General features: G+C 47.4%; 1 protein-coding gene across 1 annotated transcript in view; it reads left to right on the top strand.

Annotated features, from left to right (window-relative positions):
• LOC138492569 (serotransferrin-2-like) overlaps window positions 1-20,902 on the top strand; it is a 545,198-nt gene that overhangs the window by 213,227 nt on the left and 311,069 nt on the right. The window contains exons 7-8 of the mRNA XM_069619822.1: window positions 5,970-6,127; window positions 13,964-14,150. Coding sequence (XP_069475923.1) covers window positions 5,970-6,127; window positions 13,964-14,150 — 345 coding nt within the window. The remainder of the gene's footprint in view (window positions 1-5,969; window positions 6,128-13,963; window positions 14,151-20,902) is intronic.

The raw sequence follows: 20,902 nt of genomic DNA on the forward strand, positions 1-20,902 counted from the left end.
AAAAGAAGTGCGGCCAGCAGGTGGCAGGGCAGGGGTTAAATGCTGACAAAGTGTTAGATAGTGCAGGTAAGGGGACTGTATGGTTGCAGATACAGCCCCAAGTGCAGGATTGCTAGAAGGCAGCACAGGTGTGCAACTGGAGGGCAGGGACCTGGGCCCGTGATTCAGAGGGTAGCCAGGTAACCAGTGCAGTATCAGATAGGAGATCAGCAGGGAAGAGGAAAGGAGAAGGCAGAAGCAAAGAGTAAAGTCGTGAGCTGTTTCCGGAACTGGAGATGGTTCTGCTCAAGTTTCAGAGAGGCAGGGGGGCTGTTCCAGAGGGAGGCCCCAGCCGAAGAGAGGGATCTGCCTCCAGATCATTGCTTGAAAAATCGACTGACCCTCAGGGAGTTGGAGGTGGAGGAGCGAACAGCGCGAGTAGGAAGATACAAGAAAGCTGGAGATAAGGCCTTGTGGACAATGCAAAGGGTCTTGAACTTGCAGCCTCTGGGAGCCAATGGAGAGATGTCCGTGCTGGAAAGCTACAATACCTGGGCTTGAGGCCAATGACAAGTCTCGCAGTCCTGTTCTGGATGAGTTGCAGAGGACGAAGAGTAGAGGAGGGCAGATTTAAAAAGAGGCTGTTACAGTAGTCAAGCATAGAGAGAACCAAATCTCTAGAAACAGTGAGCTTCTTGGGGAAGGAGAGGAAAGGGAGAATACCCCTGAGGAGATGTAGTTGGTAGTTTGACTTTTTAAAGACATCAGAGATGTGAGGGTAGAAGGAGAGTGTGGCGTCAAAGATAATCCCGAGGTTCTTAGCCTCACATGTGGAAGCAGGAAGAGGGCCAAGGGAGGCCGGCCACAGAGTGAAGGGAAAGAGGGGTGCAGGTGAGCCGATGAGGAGGATATCCGTCTTGCTGGCATTCTGGCATTCAGGCAGAGAGAGTTGGTGGCGCTCCACTCTTGGATTGCAGACAGACAATCAAGGATGAGAGAGGGTGAAGAGGTGGCAGAGGGGAGCTGGAAAGTGAGCTGGATGTCATCCGCATAGCACTAAAAGTTGAAGCAGAGAGCAGCAATGCGGTGGGTGAGAGGTGACCGGTATTGGTTGAACAACCAGGGAGAGAGGTTAGCCCCCTGGTGAACACCACAGGTGGCCAGAGAGAGATAGAGGAGAGGAAGGATCCAAGTGGGACTTGGGAGGGTCGGTCAGATAAGACAGAAGTCAGCCAGGCGAGAGCCTGATCTGTGATACCCAGGTTATCACGGAGCCGGGTGAGCAGGATGGCATGGTTGACTGTGTCAAAGGCAGAGGAGAGATCAAGTACGATGAGGACAGAGGGGAGATTAGAGTCAAGGTTAGAGGGCAGGTCTTCACAGATGTTCAGGAGAGCAGTTTCCATGCTTCCATGTGACTAGAAGTCCAAATTGGAACGTCCATTTATATCTCACTTGTTTCTGCATCAAAAATGTCACCATTGGGCCCATCACCCTTCTTTTTTGTAATGTGGATTAGGCCAAATCCTGGTACAGCTGTACCTTCTCTCCGTTGACTCTCATCAGGCATGAAGTCCTTGGCTTTCTCAATATCAGTTCCTTCCGGCTATATGTTGTGACTGCTACCACCATGTTCTGGGATCGCGCACCCGGTTCCATTGATCTCTTCGTGCCCACCCTATGTATACGGTCGAACTGGACTGTCTCTTCTGTTTCACTTGCCAAAATGTCTGTTACCAACTGCTGGGACGTGTCTTTCAGATCCCTGTCCGCCACTGTCTCCAAGAGATTTTTAATCCTCATATTCGATCTCTTTGAACGATTCTCCAGGTCCTCGCACTGGATTTCCATGTTGTGTTAGAGGCAGGACAGAGGCTCCAGGGTTTCAGTGTTTTTCTGCGTTTCCTCCTCCAAATTCTGCACTACCTTCTCAAATGTGTCTGTTCTTTCTTCCAAATTCCCCACATCCAGCTTCATTTCTTGCATTGATTGCTTCATTTCTTCCCTCAGAAGTTCGAATGTTGACTGGAACGATGCCATGAACTGTTCTTGAAATTCTTTAAACCAATTTTGCATATCTCCTTTGCTCACTGCCAAACCAATTTTGCATATCTCCTTTGCTCACTGCCATCGTCTCCTCTTCCTGGGTGCCTTTCTTCTGCTGTTCCTGGGCTTCTTTCTCCTTGCTCGTCGTAGGGGATGACTCTGCACATCACAGGTGTTTGATTTTTCCTTCCTGGCGTGTCTGAGGTGTTTTTAGTCCTTCTGGCGCCATCTTCCCTCTATTCCTTGACATGTATGCACTGCATGGCTGTTGTCTACAAATGCCACAGCACTGATTCATATGGCGTCCCTTATTTCCATGTGCTGCTTTCCCTACTAAGGTGCCAAATCTGCCCCTGCAGTTCTTCAACCTCCAGTAGCAGGGGCTATTGCTTTTCATTCCCAGGTGTCTCGCTCTCTACTCTTCTGGTATGCCTCACCGTGATGACGCTCTGCCCGCCTGCCGGCTCTCCTTGGCTCGTCTTCACACTATGCCTTCTCTACTCTCCTCCAGTGCGGGCCTGTCCTTTGGGGAGGATGTTGCCCCTTCCTTGCTGTTCTGGTTGCAGTTGTGCTTCCCTCGCGTGTCTTTCTCTTCCTGGCCCGGGTCGGTTCCCATCTGCTGAGGGGCTGGTCCCGCCCGCCTACTTCCACTCTGCTGCTGCTCCTCCATGCCGCTGCGGTTCGCTGCCGCAGGCGTCCTGTCCGCCTTCCTTTCCACCGCCGGCTGGTCGCCTCCAGCCTGTTGTGCTGGTGCAAGTTGTCTATGCACCTCTATAATGACAGGTGCTTCCCCTTCTGCTCTAACTGCTTCTGAGGACTAAACCTTCACCGGGAGGGGGCTGGGGGGCTCATGATTCCCCACTTCACCCCTCACTGCTGCAGCAACGTTGTTAGTGTTCTCGCGTTGCTTTATTGCCTGCCTTATGTGCGGCTGAGATGAGATGGGACGTCCTCCTCCACCGGCTGCCATTTTGGAACCCTTCTCTGGCCTTTCTGAACCTATTCTGAACAAGTTCACATTCTTCATGGTACGTTAGCTCTGTACTGCAATTTCTTCTTGCTCTTGTGAATTTGCTGATAGGTATATTGGTAATGGTACTTTTGAGGTGTGAGATGTTAGCGTGTAGTGTCTCATTGGCCTCAGTTTTCTGTCTATATGTTCTGATCTGTATTCTTCCTTCTTCAATGTAAATACACAGGCCTAGGTGATTGATCTTCTCTCTACTCTTGTCCAGTGTAAATCTTAATCGACGGAGTTCTCATTCAGGTATTCACAGTATTGATCAAATTGTTCAGCATTATCATTCCATACAATTAGAACATCATCTATATACCTAAGCCATTTAATCACATTCTTGGATAAGGTCGGGTGTGGTGTAGCGTGTTTATGTTCAAATTCACCAACAAATAAATGTGCCATAGATGGCGTAAAACATGTGCCCATTATTATTTTAAATTATGCCCATCCCCTCAGATACGGAGATTTCTTTTACTTTTGCTTGTAAATAAATTACCTGTATTGGCAGCTATTGGTCCTGAAGTAGGCATTGCAAAAGATGGCAGGTTTTGTCGCTTTTGCACGTTGGAAGGAAAAATGGAAACTGCTCGACATGTCCTCACAGAGTGCTGTGAGCATGGTCCTCTCTACATGAAGTTACTCAGCCCATACTGATGGACCTTAATAACATCAAAAGTGAATCATTTTGAACCTACTATCTGAATTCCGATCACAAGTCTATCCATGCTGCACTTTATATTGTATGGAGCCAGAGTTTTGGCAAAAAGGAAGCTTGCAAAGCAGGCCAAAACTTAAACACTGGGGCTATATATTTAACATTTTGAACCCTAATTAACTTTGTAGTTAGTCTTTTTATTTTTATTGATACTAGTACTTTTTATAATGTCTTTTAGTTTTCTATGTAGAGGAATTATTTACTCTTTCTATTTAAGAATGTTTATGAAGTGTGATTTAATGTTATTTAATTTGTGTAACATTATCTTAAAGCTCCTCAGAGCTAAAAACATAATAATAAAAATAAAGAAATAGGACTCAACTTGTACAAAGTTTTACATGAGATTACTCATGATAATTTGACAACTTAATGTCACACATGAGCACACTGATATTTGTCACAACATGCAATTTAGCATGACACCTACCTCTTCAAAGTATTCTACCAAGTTAGTTCACTCTTGCACTGCTAGCTGCCCTCAATATGTTTGACACCATGAAACTGCCAACCACTATGGGACTCATTCCTTTGCACTTAGACAGAGGGCATTTTGTTTTAATTGGTGAATATTTACTGCTACGCCTTGACAAAGCCTGCATCAGGGTGAAACATTAGCACGCGCCACCATTTGGTTAATGTTGGTTTAGCAAGTTCAGACTAAACCTAGGACAACCTAGGACTGTACCGAAAGGACATAAAGGTTTTTCTAAATAAAAAATCTATTTTATATGCTTAATTTAATTGCATTTGTCATGGCGTGGACCCATACTTAAATAACTAATTTTTCAATGTTCAAATTGTATACAGCCTACTTTCTACAGATGCCTTCACTGAGTAACTGTCATATCCAAATTATTTTGTACTAATCTTCTTAGGTCAGTTTAATAATGCTCTGAATACCTCTTGTAATTAAGCTCTGCAATTGCCTTTCTTTTCCTTCTGGAACTCCCAAGAATTTGAACAATATTTTGTCATCTCCCACAGTTGATATCACCTGATCTGGCCTGAAGAATATTCATCTTAACATAGATTGCTTTTTTAAAGACTCAGAAATTCCGTTTTAATGAATCTTCAAAATACAGAGTGCCCTAATTTGCTCACACTGTTTAATAATTTTGGGAATAATGGTTGTAATGGAAAGACCTACGCGATATCATTTAAAATGTTGGAGGATGCTGGGTGCAGTGGTCGAAGTGAGCGGGAACAGTCGGGCGCGGTGTCCCACTACTTTTATTTTTTACTGTGAACAGCTCCACTAATTTTTGCAACCATTTTCACCATTCCGGAACTGTTTTTTTATTTTTTTATTTTTACCACCGGATATCAGTTACAGCTAAAGTGAAATCTGTTTCAATTGGCTGCCATCCAGCAAGACTGCAACCCTTGAATAATGTGTTGCTTCCTACTCTGTACGCCACCAGAGTCACAGTTCCACTACTTTTTTGGTACACTTCTACGACTGGCTGGGTGAGAATATTCAGAGCCCAATTTTCATATAGCCATGCTATCTTGTAAGCTACAAACCCAGGCATTGCTCATGAGTGTAAACTAATTAGCAGCTGCCTCTTTCTGACTTGATGTAACAGTTATAATATATGCTAGATATGGGGTCAGCAACTTGTGGCTCTCCAGATGTTTTGGACTGTAACTCCCATGATCCCTCACAATTGACGAGGCTGCCTAAGGCTGATGGCAGATGCAGCCTAAAACCTCTGGAAAGCTAAATGCTGCAGTCCCCTGCCATAGATCCTTCTGGTTCTTTTTGAATTTTAAATTCACTCTGTAGTCCCATCCATTGTCTCTGTGAGACCATAGAACACCATGACACTGTAGTTTTTTCTCACTTTGTTGGGGTCTTTCTTCCCATCTGCTTGTTCAGGGAATCCAGACCCGACTCTGTCCTTGTAGTCCTCTATCAAATCGCTAACCACAAAGTTACTAGTGAATGCACAGCAGTTGATGATTTTGCAGAATGCTACTAGTGATCAGAGTGTATGGTTGTTTGCCCTCTTCAAGATTCTGACTAGTGACCCCATATTCCTTTCTGGCTTTTCAGCAATAATTTGTGAATTGTGACCACCTGTGGTGCCCTACTTCGAACTATTCAGTAACTGCATGCAGTTTCCATGTATTGAGTTCACTGCCTGTACCTTGGTTGACCTAGTAATACCTTCTGATTGCATGTTTTCTGATTCTGTCTCTGGTCAATAGATGCAGACTTAGCACAGTATGAGCTTCTGTGCCCAGATGGCACTACGGACAGTCTTAGTGCTTACAGGACCTGTAACTTGGGCCGGGGTCCTGGCAATGCCATTGTTACCAGGCAGAACTTCCTGAGGACCACCAGGAAATTCCTTACCACAGTCCAGGTAAAGTGACGCTACTAAAGCCTGACAGAAATCAGCTTAATGCATGTTTCTGTGATTGATGTGTTCCTCATATGTAAATGTAAATGTGGGTGTGAAACCCTTAACACATGCCCCGGGTGATGTTATTAGACTGGGAGCACGGTCTCTCCAATAAAAAATGAAACAATTGTTGGTTGAGTTTGTGCAACCTATATTTATTTGTATAGCTGACACGTGTTTCAACCCTCTGGTCACTGCATCACCAGTGCAAGCCGCTCGGCCGTCTGATGAAGTCCTACTAGGCTCCTCAGGCATATTCCTGCTCCACAGAAATCCATGCGACTACCTCCTGCCACTTCTGTGGCTCCAGACCTTGACAACCAAGGACTGTGCCCCACAGATACGGACCCATTAAATAAACAACAAACGAATTACTATCACCTTGAAAATGATGCACTGGCTCCACCTACCCTTTCTTTCTCCCCCTTTACTATCTTGGCCTTTTGGTTTAGCTAACCCTGGGGTTCTTTGAGTGTTTCTGTCACCCACTGAAGTTCTTCCTCCTCCTCCTCCTCCTGCTGTTTATCCTTTTTTTCCTCCTGTTCTCTTCACTCGTCTTTTGTGCAGCCTCCTGCAACCCTCTTAAATCAGCAACCTAGCCCTTTCTCTGGTGTTCTCCTCTATCTTCTCGCCAATCCTGTCCTCCAGCCTCTGCTTCCCTTCTAAACCAGCAACCTTTCCCTCCCTCCAATGTTCTCCTTTTTCCTCTCATTTTCCGAATGGCTCCATCAACATCCTCTTCCCTCTTCGTACTTGTGCCTCTCCCTGCTTCCTACTCTTCTAGTGCTCTGTCTCGCGTTCTCTATCTGCATCCAAACTCCCACATAAATGTTGGCAACGGATTCCTTTTTATAGCCTGGCCTGTGGTTCATTACCCTGATTATGCGATAGTGTGTGTGCACCTGTAGGGACCTGTGGTTTGGGCCTTGTGGTTAGTTTACCCTAATAAGCCCTTCCCCTGGCCCTAACTACTATTAAACCCCTGCTCTCCACTAGCACATCCACTCAGGTGCAGGGACAATAGTGACACTACCATCTAGTCTACTGATGTCACCAGAGTTCCCCCCCCCATATTCTAGCTGCTGATGTGGGGGTGAAGCGCATTGCCGTATGCAGTAGTTTATTGATTTTTCATTTGTAAAGCGCACTGAAGCCTGCAGGCATCTGGGCGCTGGTTACATGAGTGAACAGTATCGACAAAGCAGTACGTGACAGTAGGACGTATATCAAGACAGTATGGTGGAGGTAGATGAGGCGACTTAGTTAACTAGCAATGTCTTAAGGTTCTTTTTGAAGGACGTGTAGGATGGTTCTGATCTGAGTGCAGGCGGTAGGGAGTTCCAGAGCTGGGTGGCTTTGATTGAGAAGACCTCATGTGGAGCCGTCGCTGAACCCACCAGTTAGGAAGGTTGTTGTTCCTCAGGACAATCGGGAACCTTCCCTCGCTGGGCGCATATAGCTACTAGGGAAGTCCTGTAATGATCTGCATCACAGAGCCCATATAGATACGTTGCATTATAACATGCATGGCAGTCCCAGTTCCCCTCTCTCATCCTCTACCAGCATCGTTCCTGCCCCCATGGTTGACATTGCTCTGTCAATCATTATGGAGAGGGTTACCAGACATTTGGTCGAAAAAAATTGGTCGACCAGACAAATGGTCGAACCAATTTGGTCGAAAACCAAATGGTCGAATTTTTTATTTTTTTTATTTTCACCCCTTTTTTTTTTTTTTTTGGGGGGTCCCCCAACCCCATTTTTTCCTAAAACCCCCTTTTTTTAAAAAACGCAAACCTGAAAAATATATATAAAAATAAAAATTCGACCATTTGGTTTTCGACCAAATTGCGTCGACCAAATGTCTTTCGACCAGTTTTCAGTCGACCAAATGTCTGGACACCTATGGAGAGACTGTCAGGAAGGCCAGATAGAGGAAGAGGAGAATATGAGAAGGAAAATGGTGAATGCGTGTACGTCTAAGGGGCAGATCCTGGAAGAGGTGCACCCCGTCCCTTGGAATTAGAGGCCTGATTCTGATATGGTTCCTGTGTCGGCCCGCCCGGGTGTCTCTTTTCTGCCTAGAGCATGTCTGAGTTATTTTGGGAGACATTTGTAACTAGACATTCAGCAGCTAAGCTGAGGGAAAAGGTTTTGGGGAGCCACTGAAGCCCACCTCTTGGTGGACATCGCATGGTAGGTGGTCTCACAGGGCACACAGGGTCTCGATTTCCCGCCCTCCCCCCACCCTCCCTTGCCCTAACCATGATACTGTTTTTTAACATCTCTTGTATGGCATTTAAATTTATCACAAAAACAAACAGAATAACTAACCATACTACTACCCCTTTCCCCGCCCAACCCCCTCCACCATTTCCCTCACCACTTACCCCCCTCCTCCTGTGCAAGACTAGGCGGGCATGTCCACTGTCCGTTTGAGCTGATGCCTATGAGTCGCATTTTGTGAGGGCAGTAGGGCTCATTATAGTCATCATGTGAGAAAAACAACATTAGCTCCCATTCGTTAGAGAATTTAGCTTGTTCCCCCTGTATTGTATACGTCATCCATTCCATGGAAACAAAGTTACAGATCTTGATAAACCAGTTTTGAATATGAGGAAGGTCTTTGGATTTCCAACTTTGGGCTATCACTAACAGTGCCGCAAGATTTAGATTTTAAAATGCCTTCCATTGGTGTCTTTGCCATGCCCAGTTGTCTTGTCCGCTCATGCCAAGAAGGCACTATTTGTGGGGTATCAGGTAATAATATCCCTATATATATGGTCGCCGTATATAATGTCGTCGGGAAATGGTTGTGGTGACATTATATAGGTGACCATATATATATATATAGGGACGGGTGCTGCTCCCCATGAAAATAAAAAAGGGTTTGGGGGTTGCAGGGGTTTCCCCCGCATGTTCAATGTAATAATGTCCCCACAAAAAATGGCATTTTTTCCGGCAATTTGTTTGCATGGCGATATTTTTGAGGGGACGTTATTACCTGGAACCATTTGTGGTTTCTGTCACCTTGAGTGTCAAAAACGTGTAGCATGTTATTGTCAATTGCGGGCCAGTATTGTTTCAGCTTCGGGCACCCGCACCATATATGCAGCCAAACCCCCTTTCCCCGCAGTCTCTCCAACATTTATCAGGAATTCTGGGATTCATCCGGTGGAAGCGTGTCAGTGTGTAATGCCACTGGATCATTCGTTTGTACCAGAATTTGGATCTGTATAGAGTGTGCAAGTTTAGGGATGTCAACCCATAGCTTTTCCCATTTCTCTTCTGACAAGTACCCCGAAGGTGGATTCCCATCTGCTTTTGTATTTAACCGCTTCTTTGGGGTTTCATCTAGTAGGAGTTTGTATAAGTTAGAAATTAGTTGTTTATCCTCTGGGTTCAAGATCAGGAATTTCTCGAATGGAGTTAGACATCTGGTGGCTGCATTCTTATTGGGGGAGCCATCAGCCAGTGACGAAGATGGAAATAATAGTCTATTTTCCGCTGACAGCCCTAATTCGAACCTGCATTGTTCAAAAGATTTGATGTCGACTCCTGGAACATGACCCTCAATTTTCTACAGCCTGCTTTTTTCCAGAGGGGAAAGGAGGCCCCTCCTTAGCGGGGAGAATTGCAGATTGTGCAACAATTGTATGAAGGGGGCAGAAAGGCAGGGTTATTCTGATGTTGCAGAATAACCCTGCCCAACGTGGCGTCTACCAATCTCATAATCCCACTGATATGCATATTTGGAGGCCGGTCGGATCTGTGTAGCCATAGCGTCTCTTCCAGTTTGGCCCCACTATCACCCGTTCACTTTGTGCCCATCTTTTCTCTGATCCCTCCACGTACCAGTCTTTTATCACCCGGAGTTGGGCGTCTTGATAGTATTTTCAGAAATCAATTAGGCCAAACCCTTCTTTTTGTGTAGATAGCGCCAACGTTTTTAAAGCTATGAAGGGGGTTTATTGTTCCACACAAAGGCCGTTATCATTTTGTTCAGTGTGAGAAAGAAAGTGTTGGGGACCGGAATGGGGAGTGCCTGAAACAAATAGAGGACCTTGGGCAGAAAGCCATTTTAACTGTGTTTATCCGACCGACTCAGGAGACTGACAGCGGATCCCCATTGTTGCAGTTTTTGCATGAGGCTAAGGATGAGTGACTGGTAATTTGCGCAGCACGGCTCGTTCAGTATCCGAGTTATAGTGACCCCTAAAAGCTTAATGCCCCCTTAAACTCATCGAAATTGGGTTGCCTCCTTAGCCCTGCTCAACCCTTCTTGTATAAGTGATAGGTTAAAAATGTCTGATTTAGTGATATTGATTTTTAGCCCTGCTATGGCTCTGAACTCCTCTAATTCGCAAACGACCGCTGGCAGAGAGTATTCGGGGTCAGTAATAGTGAGGAGTATGTCATTCGCGTATGCCATAATTTTATGATTATCATTCCTGAAGGGGATCCCCCGCACAAGTTCTGACATTTGTATTTTAGTGAGAAGGGGTTCAAGGTGTAGTGCATATAAGAGGGGCGAGAGAGGGCAGCCTTGTTTGGTGCCTCGTTGCAGTGGGATTGCTTGGGACAGCTGGCCGTTAGTGAGAAGCCAGACTGTGGAGGAGTTGTAATTTGCTCGAATTTTGTTTAGAAACTCTGTGCCAAACCCCATCCTTTCCATAGTGTGGAAAAGAAAGGCCCACTCGACTCTATCAAATGCCTTTTCCGTGTCTAAAGATAAGATTATCGATTAGACCCTTTTAGGGAGATTTTCTCTATTAAGTGGCAGGCTCTCCGGATATTGTCATGGGTTTGCTGCTGTCGAATAAACCCTGTCTGATCGGGGTGGATTAATTTCGGTAGTATCTGTTGGCCAGTATTTTTGTGTATATTTTAGCGTCCAGGTTTATAAGAACGATCGGCCAGTAGGATCCACAGACAGTAGGGTCCTTGGCAGGCCTGGGGAGAAGTATCGTTTTGGATCTCCTCCATCGAAGAGGTGATGCGACCACTGTTTCCAAATGACTTAAATAGCTGGACTAACTTCGGGCTAAGTATGGCCTGATACGTTTTGTAGAATAAGGCTGGGTATCCGTCTGGGCCTGGATATTTATTCACTGGGAAGTTCCGGATTGCATGTTGCGATTCCTGTAAGGTGATATCCCCTTCCAATGATTCTCTATCTGCTGGAGCGATCTGCGGCAAGGGAATGGATGGCAGGTATTCGCTTTGCAGTGAGTGGTCTGGACAGTCTGACTTATATAGTGAGTGTAGAACTCCCTAAATTGTGCTGTGATCTCGGGTTGTAACTTTAAATCCAGTTGGGTCCTATATATCATAGATAGTCTGAGAGACCCCTTTTTGTGTCAGCTGCCTAGCTAGCCGCGTGCTTCAACTTTGACCAGTCTGAAATCCTGAACATATTCCGAATAAACACACAATCCCAATATACTTCCAGTTTGCGATATCCCACTATACTCACAAACCACTATATTCCCACTTAGAGCATGCCTTGGTTTTCTTGTTTTGTCAAATGGAATTTCCTGGGATTGAACAATGTCAGACTATTTCCAATTTATTCCTAATTTTTAATATCCCCAAATTCTCCCACTTTGAAATTCCCATTTTGTCTAATTCCTGTGTATTTCCAAGTTGGCCATTCCAGGATGTTCCCAGTTGTACCACCGTATTGAAGTGCCAGTTTAACAAACTCAGTATTTTCTCTTTGCTTTGTGCACGTACACAGTACTCCTAGATTTACGTTGCTGATATATTTTTACAGGTTGCAAAACCCCAATTTGGCCATGCCTGTATTTTTACATTGTGCAGAATATAAAATACACCAGTCTTTAAAATGCCAATTTGCACAACCTCAGCATATCCCCAGTTTGCAACAGCTCAGTATAAGTTGTGAAAAGGTTACAGAAGAAAGGATGTCAGATGGGGACTTGGGGACCCTATGGGAGGGGATCACTACCTGCTCCAAGATGTTGGCCCTGTAGGCGGTCTTGGGAGATCCTCCATGGTTTACATCTCATCCCTAGCCTCATAGCTCAGGTGACCCATAGTGCCTCTGACCCCCACTCCATGGCTTGCACTCATTCACTGGAGGCAGGCAGTCACACAGACAGGATGATGCGCCTGCAGCTCACGTGACACTTGGGAGTCAGGTGACCATTACAGAAGGGCTGCCACAAACTTTACATCCTCTTGGTCTATGGACAGCCTTAAAATCCCCTTGGTCAGCAAACCAAGTTTAAACATGGCAACTTGTAGCTCTTTTCAGGTCCTATCTAATCAGAAGGCCCGCTCCAAATTAGATTAAGATGTGCACACTGGCCCAAATCACTGCACCTCACCCCTTGAACAAGGTCCCACACGTGTTGGCAGCCATAGCATAATTTAATTGCCTACACAAATTCATGAGGACCAACCCAGTGTTGGCTAAGCCAAGAAGGCCATAAAACAAAAAGGAAGTCAGGAGGAGGCGATAGGAGCCAGTGGGGCCTATGAGGGAGATGGACCCAGTTATCCGGGCCCAGGTAGTTGAAAGGCTTGTTGACCTGGCACCAAGAGCTGGTATGGGCATAACCAAAATTGAGCAAGCACGAGTGAGGCTAGCAGGGAACCGTATAATTGGATATGGTAGAATTGACAAGTCCACTAGTCACACCCCAAAAGAAGAAAGATTGAAAGAAGGAGAAGGAAGCTGGTTAGCCCGGATCCATACTCTGGATCTGGTGGAAATGGCAAGTCCACTAACAGCACTAAAGAACACTTGCCTAGTGGTCCGAAGCCAGAGACGGTTAACCCACAGGTTCCTTTTGGTGCTTGAGCTGAGAGGTGTCAAATAGATTGGATCCAGGTGAGAAACTCGAGAGAATACTTAACCTTTAATATGCTGGTATGAGAGGGAAATGGAAAAATACTTACAAAGATTGCTTTTGGTGGGAAGCTCGAATGATGATGGCCTGTACATTCTCTCAAGTGGGGAAGAAAACAGTAGTCACCTGACTCAGGGAAGTACAATCTTCATCATTCTCTCTGATAAGGGAGCCCTCACCTGCAGACTGTGAGTGACTTTGATCTATGGACGCTTTGCCTATGAAGAATTGTTGAACTTTAACCTAATGTGACTGCTGAAAAGTGACTGGCCATGAGTCTTTTTGAAAATTCCATGCAATTATCTGTTCTAGTGCCTTCATTTTTTGTATAGAGACTTGTCTTCTTTGGTTCACTTTTCCTCCTATCCCTCTTCAGTACTCTGGTGGTCCACTACTTTAAGACAAAACACAGCCGAGATATAGAGAGACACTTCAACACAGATATACTTTTGGGCTGAACATGCATCACCTAAGTATGCAGGGGGGAGGGGTGTGTGTGTGTGTGTGTGTGTGTGTGTGTGTGTGTGTGTGTGTGTATGTGAGAGACCCACACTATGAGGACTTTTTTGGTCTCCACAGTGGTGCTTTCTATCACAGGACCCTATGAGTATCACATCACTATGCAAACAGGTGCAAATAACGCTAAAGAGCATTTTGTAGAGAAACGAGTGTGTGCATTCAAAATATATAAGTGCAGAACCATTTACTTTGATCTGAGTCAATAACTTCCCCTACTCCACAAGTGAGTGTGGCGTTACAATAGTAAACATAACATTCTTGAAAAGCAATGGCCATTCCCCACAGTGTTCATCTGCTCCTATACACAGTTACATGCGTGCATACACATGGAGAAGTGCGCTTGCACAGTGCGAGCTCTGAGAAAGCGGGAACCCTACCAATGACCCTCTTTTACAACCTGCAGCACCTCTTTGGGCGGAAGGGGAAGGCCAGAAGCCGCTTCGGCCTCTTCACATCGGCTCCTTTCGGAGGGAAGGACCTGCTGCTCCGAGACACCACGCAGCACCTAGAGGTCATTGAGGAGCAGGAGGACATCACAGAAACCTTCGGCCTGGACTATGTGGCACTACTGAAGGGCCTGGGCCACGAAGGTAAGAAAATCATGATGGATAAGCATGAGGATAGGGATCAGGAGAGAGGGAGATTGACATGGAGGCTGCTTGAAGGACTAGCGACACACTGGGAGAGGGAGGCTTGGAAGAGGAACCAACAGGATGATCAAGGCTTTGGTGTGAACGTCTAAGAAAAGTAGAGGAAGATACTGGAGTCTGGGAAAGAGCTAGGACCCATAGCGACACATGTTTGGATCAGAGTCTTCAAGAGGCAGTCATTCAGAGCTCAATCACACTCGTTTTTCAGGATGATCAATGGGAAGAATTGGCCATTTCAGCTAGCAAGTCACACAGTACCACCTGGTAGTTATCCCTGGATCTTCAGCTCCAGTTCAAAGCCACTGAGCAACGCATTGTGGCTATGCAAATATACTGAAATGCTTGTATTCCTGATCCCAAAAATTGTCGTTGTCCCATAGGGTAGTCACATTTTAGAAAATCACTGACTGAAAAAAGTAGATTTGCACTTGCAGAGCAGATGCTTAGCACCGACGAGTTCTCTGGAAAGTGCTCATTGGAAGCTACATACCTTCCTACCCGAGCGGCTCCAAAACAAACCATTTCCCCACAAATATGGCTTAGTCTTCATAGTACGTCGTTTTTAGCTCTCTGGTTAGAATTTAGTTTTTAAACAGGGTACATTCACCCTCAGTATTGGCCACTAAAGCAATCTTTGCCATAATACTGATCGGGAATTAACTCGACCCCGCATTTTTTTACTGCAAAGAAGTGAGGCTTTATGCGCTGGCCACGCGCTCTACATTACGATTGTAATAAGTAATTTATTACCTGGGCTGTCAGTCAACTATTTACCATCAAATGAGAAAAGAAATATCTGAAAACACAGCTATTTACTTCCTCTTATTCTATCCACTGTTAGACAGGCGGCACACCAGCACCCACCAGGCCTAGCGTTCAGGACAGGCAGGGCTTGATAGAACCTTCTGTGTCTTTTTTGTCCTCCTGTTCACGACAGGCCCAATTTCATAGGCAGTCTAGGAAAGTTACAATGGTCTTCCAGATACGTCACAGGATGGAACCAGCTTTCTTTCTCTCTTTTTTTTAATAAGAACTTTATTTTTCGCTGACGGGCTCAGTACATTGACGACATTTTGCAAATGGAACAGTACATTGCATATAACAACAAGGCGATCATTAGTTCTAAGAACAGATAGAGGGTTGTGGGCTCTTCATGGGCTCTCTGGATACTCCACTATTTCAGAATCTTGGGGATCTGCGTTCAGATACCCCCGGAGTGGGGCCCATATGACTTTAGGGCGACACGTAGATGTTATTCCTCTTGCATAGCTTTCTTCGCATTCGGTATACTTCGACCAGATCCCGAAACCAAGCGTGGATTGCGGGACCTGACTTCGCCTTCCAGTGTCTGAGACTATTACGTTTGGCCACTGCGGTTGCTACTGAGAAAAGTCTTCATTTCTTGATGGGGGCCTTTCCATTATCTCCCAGGAGGTATTTCAGGGGGGGTGGGTGGAATTTGGATTTCGAGAATGCCGCTGAAGTTAGAGGCCACTTCTTCCTCTTTCTCTCATTTTTCGTTTTTGAGACATCATAAATCACAGGATTACTCATGAGCGCATTCCAATGATCGGCTGAGCAAATAATTATATAGGGTTTGACTGGGTAGAGGGGCTGTCTGCCCCACTACACTTTCCAGTCAGAGTGACGGCATAGTTGCTGAGCAGTTGCTGAGGGACCTGGCTGTGTAAGACCCGACAGCCCCCCCCCCCACGCCCCTGTTTGAATGTTGCCTGGCCTTCTCTTGGTGGGCTGACAGCACCCCGGACCAGGCATTTACATACTGTGGAGGTGGGGGCTCTGGAGACATTCATTGGTCGACCACCAGAGCCAAGACTCCAAAGAAGAGCCTGAAGAGACACCCCATAGCACTTCTGCTGGAACCTGCATTAGCTGAGCTTTCTTCCGCAAAACAAAACCCTACTCTTCATCGACAAGGGAGACCTGTGCCTCCTTGCCCCCCTCCCTTGCACTAGTGGGCCCATCTAGTATGAAGATCTACTATGCTGTCCTTGTCCTCTATCCTTTATCTGGTTGCATTATCTGGAGGGAGACCCTTCCATTTCACAGACACCATCTCACAGGCATCTTCATTGTGGCACTGGGACTTCATCCCCCTGCTTTTCCTCAAGCAGAGAGGCTTTCCTCGAGCATGAATTCAGTATATGTTCTGCTGCAAAATGGCTGCTGTCCTGTCTGGGGACTCTACGATTGCATCGCCCGCCTGCTGCAATTTTAAGGTCCTGTCACGGGAGAGGCGTAGACAGGGTAAAGGCTGAGCAGGCAAAGCCCACCTAAAATCTGTCAATGCCCACTCAGCAGCGTTGTGTGGGCATTTACAGATATAAATGTCACTGCAGTGAACCTAACTACATTAGCTTCAGGCCCCACTTGTAAGACAATCCTGGCTACGCCTCTGTCACGTCGCGAGTATTGAAACAGACTTGTGCCGCCATTGGAATGATGGTTGTATACCTAAGAATCTGTGGCCTGGATGCTCAACCGCCACAGATCTACATTTCCCGTCACTGACAATTACCTCTGCACCCGTGCCACAGGGTCCCGATCTGCAACGGGCTGCATGGAGAACAGATGTCCCCAATGGCTCCCACTCATTTGTAGTTGTTGGTTTCTTGATTCAGAGTTCATAGGACTTGTTTAAATACCTGCTTTTTCAGCCGCCCTGGTCACAATTCTCTCTATCTGCATAAAGCACACTCTTGCAGCTGCCTTGTTGCAGGAGGATAGCTCAGGGGCAACGTGCTCGCCTTGGAAGCACACGGAGCACCACAGGTTCGATCCCCGGGTTATTTTTTATAAATAACCTATTATACCTTGTCATGAATTTTGGTGGTGAAACCTGTGTCTGGGTGTGCCCTGTGTGGTCTCCCTAGAGGACTAGTATTTGTAGCTGCCCTTCCCCTGCTCTTGAAACCTCACTAACATATATATATATATACTAGACTGACTCTGAGAAGTACTTTGCATCCAGCCCTTTATTCCCAAAGGGAGACCTGAAAATGCTCTTCAGGGGGTCAAAATTGCATTGGCTGCTTCCTTCTGCAACTCCCTTCCACCGTCCCTCAGAGGGATCCCCAACCTGAGCCTTTTGAAGACACCCCTTTTCAGCTAACCTTCTGGACATTATGGCTCCACTTCCTTTCCAGCTAGGGCACTCTAGATTGCCTATTGTCCTGTTACTTTGTCTGTCTACTTGTGTTCATGCCAGCGCTTCGATGCCTGCGGGTTGTCGGCGCTATAGAAATAAAATAATTGGGAATTCAAGGAGCAGGAGTTGGAAGGAGCTCCCGGTGGCCATGATTGTTCTCTGAGTAGGAGTTGCTCATCACGACCCAGGAGCTACACAGATTGAAAACATGCGCTTTGTGTATAGCAGTGTAACATGGGAATAGCACAAATGTAGGAGCAGCCACTCTGGCGTGCCAGAGAGAGGCTGCACCTTGCCTTTTTTTCAAATCCAAAAAGCACACGCCATGAAGGTGACGAGGGGAGAGCGCAGCGATTGGAGGAGGCACCCCGATAACCGGGGCAGGGGCCTTCCTCCTTTACGCTCTCTTGCCCCTCCCCCCCAGGGGCAGGGGAGAGGGCGGCAAAGGAGCCTGAGGAAAGGGCGCCAAGAGCCCAGGAAAGCCCGCGAAGGGCAACAAAGGAAGGAGGCGGGGCTTGGGACATAAAAGCGACGGGCGCCCAGCGCAGGAGCACTTGCAGCTCTTCCAGCAGCCGGGCGCCCGCCTAGAGTGGAGGACTTCGTGAAACAGCAGGGGCGTCTGGTGGTGGCAACGAGGGCTCCGCTTCCTCGAACAAATGGCCCTCTCTCAGCTCAAAAACACTTGCAGGGGCAAGGTGGTATCAGGCACGTAGGGTTCAGAGAGTTGTGTCTACGAAAGAGACGGTTGGGCAAGGAACGGAGTCGGACCGGCGCCTCTTGGGAGCCTAAAAACGGCAGGGGCGTCTGGTGGGGGCAGCGAGGGCTCAGCTTCCTCGAGCAAATTGCGCTCTCTCAGTCCAAAACACCTGCAGGGGCAGGTGGGCATCAGGCATGGAGGGTTGAGAGAGCGGTGTCTACGAAGGAGATGGTTGGACTATGCAAGAAACGGAGTCGGGCCAGCGCCCCTTGGGAGCCTAAAACGGCAGAGGCGTCTGGTGGTGGCAACGAGGGCTCCGCTTCTTCGAGCAAATGGCGCTCTCTCAGCCCAGAAACACCTGCACGGCGGAGGGTTGAGAGAGTTGGGGCTACCAAGGGATGGTTGGAAGAAAGGGGAGGCAGTTGGCCTCAAAACGGTGGTCGAACAGGGAGCCGGTGTGCAAGAGCAGGTCAAGGTATGACGGAAAGATGGAGGGGACTGAAGTATCCCTAGAACAGGCACAACCGGCAAAGGTGAAATCCCTGGTCAAAGGAGGATAGACGGAGTTGCACTGGGCAGCAAGGTGTACTCAGAACTGCTAGAACTACAAAATAGGAAAAGGGGGGAGCCACGGTGGGCGGTAACCCACCTTTGGCGTGGCGGGTTGTGGCAACCTACGATAAGACAAAGACTCCGAATGAGCCATTGCTAAACCGGAAGGGGCTTCGCCCGTTCTAGACAGCGCCTCCTGGGAGCCTAAACGGCGGGGGTGTCTGGCGGTAGCAATTGGGGCTCAACTTCCCCCCAACAAACGGCGCTCCCCCAGTCCGCAAAGACCTGCAGGGGCAGGCGGTTTCTCAGACTCGAAGGCCTTGGGGGAGTTATGCCTGCAATCAATATGGAGGTAAAGGGGGAAGCAGGACGAGGAGCAGTCGCCACACCTTTTGGAACTAATTTTTAATACCTGTTTGCAGTGGTTATGTATATGTAAAAATAAATCTGCGGCCTTGTTATGCCAAACCAAAGGAAATGTCTCATGCAGCACCTTACTGGAGGGGAAACGAAAGGGGCTGACAAAATGAGTAAGGTTGGATACAGACGGCATAGCTATTGGACAAATGCCCAGGTTATGAAGGTGACGAGGGGAGAGCGCAGCGATTGGAGGAGGCACCCCGATAACCGGGGCAGGGGCCTTCCTCCTTTACGCTCTCTTGCCCCTCCCCCCCAGGGGCAGGGGAGAGGGCGGCAAAGGAGCCTGAGGAAAGGGCGCCAAGAGCCCAGGAAAGCCCGCGAAGGGCAACAAAGGAAGGAGGCGGGGCTTGGGACATAAAAGCGACGGGCGCCCAGCGCAGGAGCACTTGCAGCTCTTCCAGCAGCCGGGTGCCCGCCTAGAGTGGAGGACTTCGTTTTCCCACCCTCCCACCCTACAGCTATGACAGACCCTGGACGTCGTTGTCGCAGGATGGACAGGCGGGTTGTGGCAACCTACGATAAGACAAAGACTCCGAATGAGCCATTGCTAAACCGGAAGGGGCTTCGCCCGTTCTAGACAGCGCCTCCTGTGAGCCTAAACGGCGGGGGTGTCTGGCGGTAGCAATTGGGGCTCAACTTCCCCCCAACAAACGGCGCTCCCCCAGTCCGCAAAGACCTGCAGGGGCAGGCGGTTTCTCAGACTCGAAGGCCTTGGGGGAGTTATGCCTGCAATCAATATGGAGGTAAAGGGGGAAGCAGGACGAGGAGCAGTCGCCACACCTTTTGGAACTAATTTTTAATACCTGTTTGCAGTGGTTATGTATATGTAAAAATAAATCTGCGGCCTTGTTATGCCAAACCAAAGGAAATGTCTCATGCAGCACCTTACTGGAGGGGAAACGAAAGGGGCTGACAAAATGAGTAAGGTTGGATACAGACGGCATAGCTATTGGACAAATGCCCAGGTTATGAGCTTGTCTTCCAGTTGCTATGCTGCCTTGTTTTTTGCTCTGTTGCTGACTGTTTTTGTTGATATCTGTTTCTTGCCATGTTGCTTTGTTTCTTTACATTTCGTTCACATTGACCTAGTCTTTACATTGCTTTCTTTTTTGTGTTTATGTACTGCCAGTTTTTCTGTTTTGCAGCTCCCTGTCATTTAATTATTACCTCTCTTCACCGCTATATCTATAACCCTGCCACCACATCTGTTTCTGTTTGTTTATTTATTTATTTGAAGATTTATAAAGCGCAACTAAGGCCCAAGGGCGTCTAGGCGCGAGTTTCAGCGGCAACGGGAAGGATGTCTCCCACTCAAAACCTGCAGGATACTGATTTAGAACAAGTGGGTTTTAAGTGCTCCGCGGAAGGGGAGGTACTCATCCATGGCTCTTAGTGATAGTGGGAGTGTATTCCACAGACGTGGGGCCAAGACTGAGAAGGAACGACCTCCCAGTCGTTTCCGCAGGTAGCTTGGTATCTTAAGGGGTAAGTATGAGGGGGAGCGTAGTCGTCTGGCTGGGCAACATCGCTCTATCTTATTTTTTAGATACTGTGGGCCGGCATTGTGCACAGCCCGGTGGGTGACACAGAGTATCTTAAACTCGCTCCGTGTCGCCACCGGCAGCCAGTACAGGCCATGCTGAAGAGCTGCGGAAGGTGTCGGGCGCGGCGCCATAAGCGCCAGTCTTGCTTCTGATTTCTGGAGCACCACTGGATCTGATATTTGGGTTGTCCTAGATACATCCGGTTACAGTAGTCCAGGGACTCCATTTTAGTCGGTTACCAACATTGTTCGACTGGCTGGGGGTAGCAGAGGTAGGATTTTCCTCCAAACGTGCAGTTACCGCATCAATC

This window comes from Ambystoma mexicanum, chromosome 10 (assembly GCF_040938575.1).
Source record: "Ambystoma mexicanum isolate Mex_15411 chromosome 10, UKY_AmexF1_1, whole genome shotgun sequence".
Taxonomy (NCBI): Eukaryota; Metazoa; Chordata; class Amphibia; order Caudata; family Ambystomatidae; genus Ambystoma; species Ambystoma mexicanum.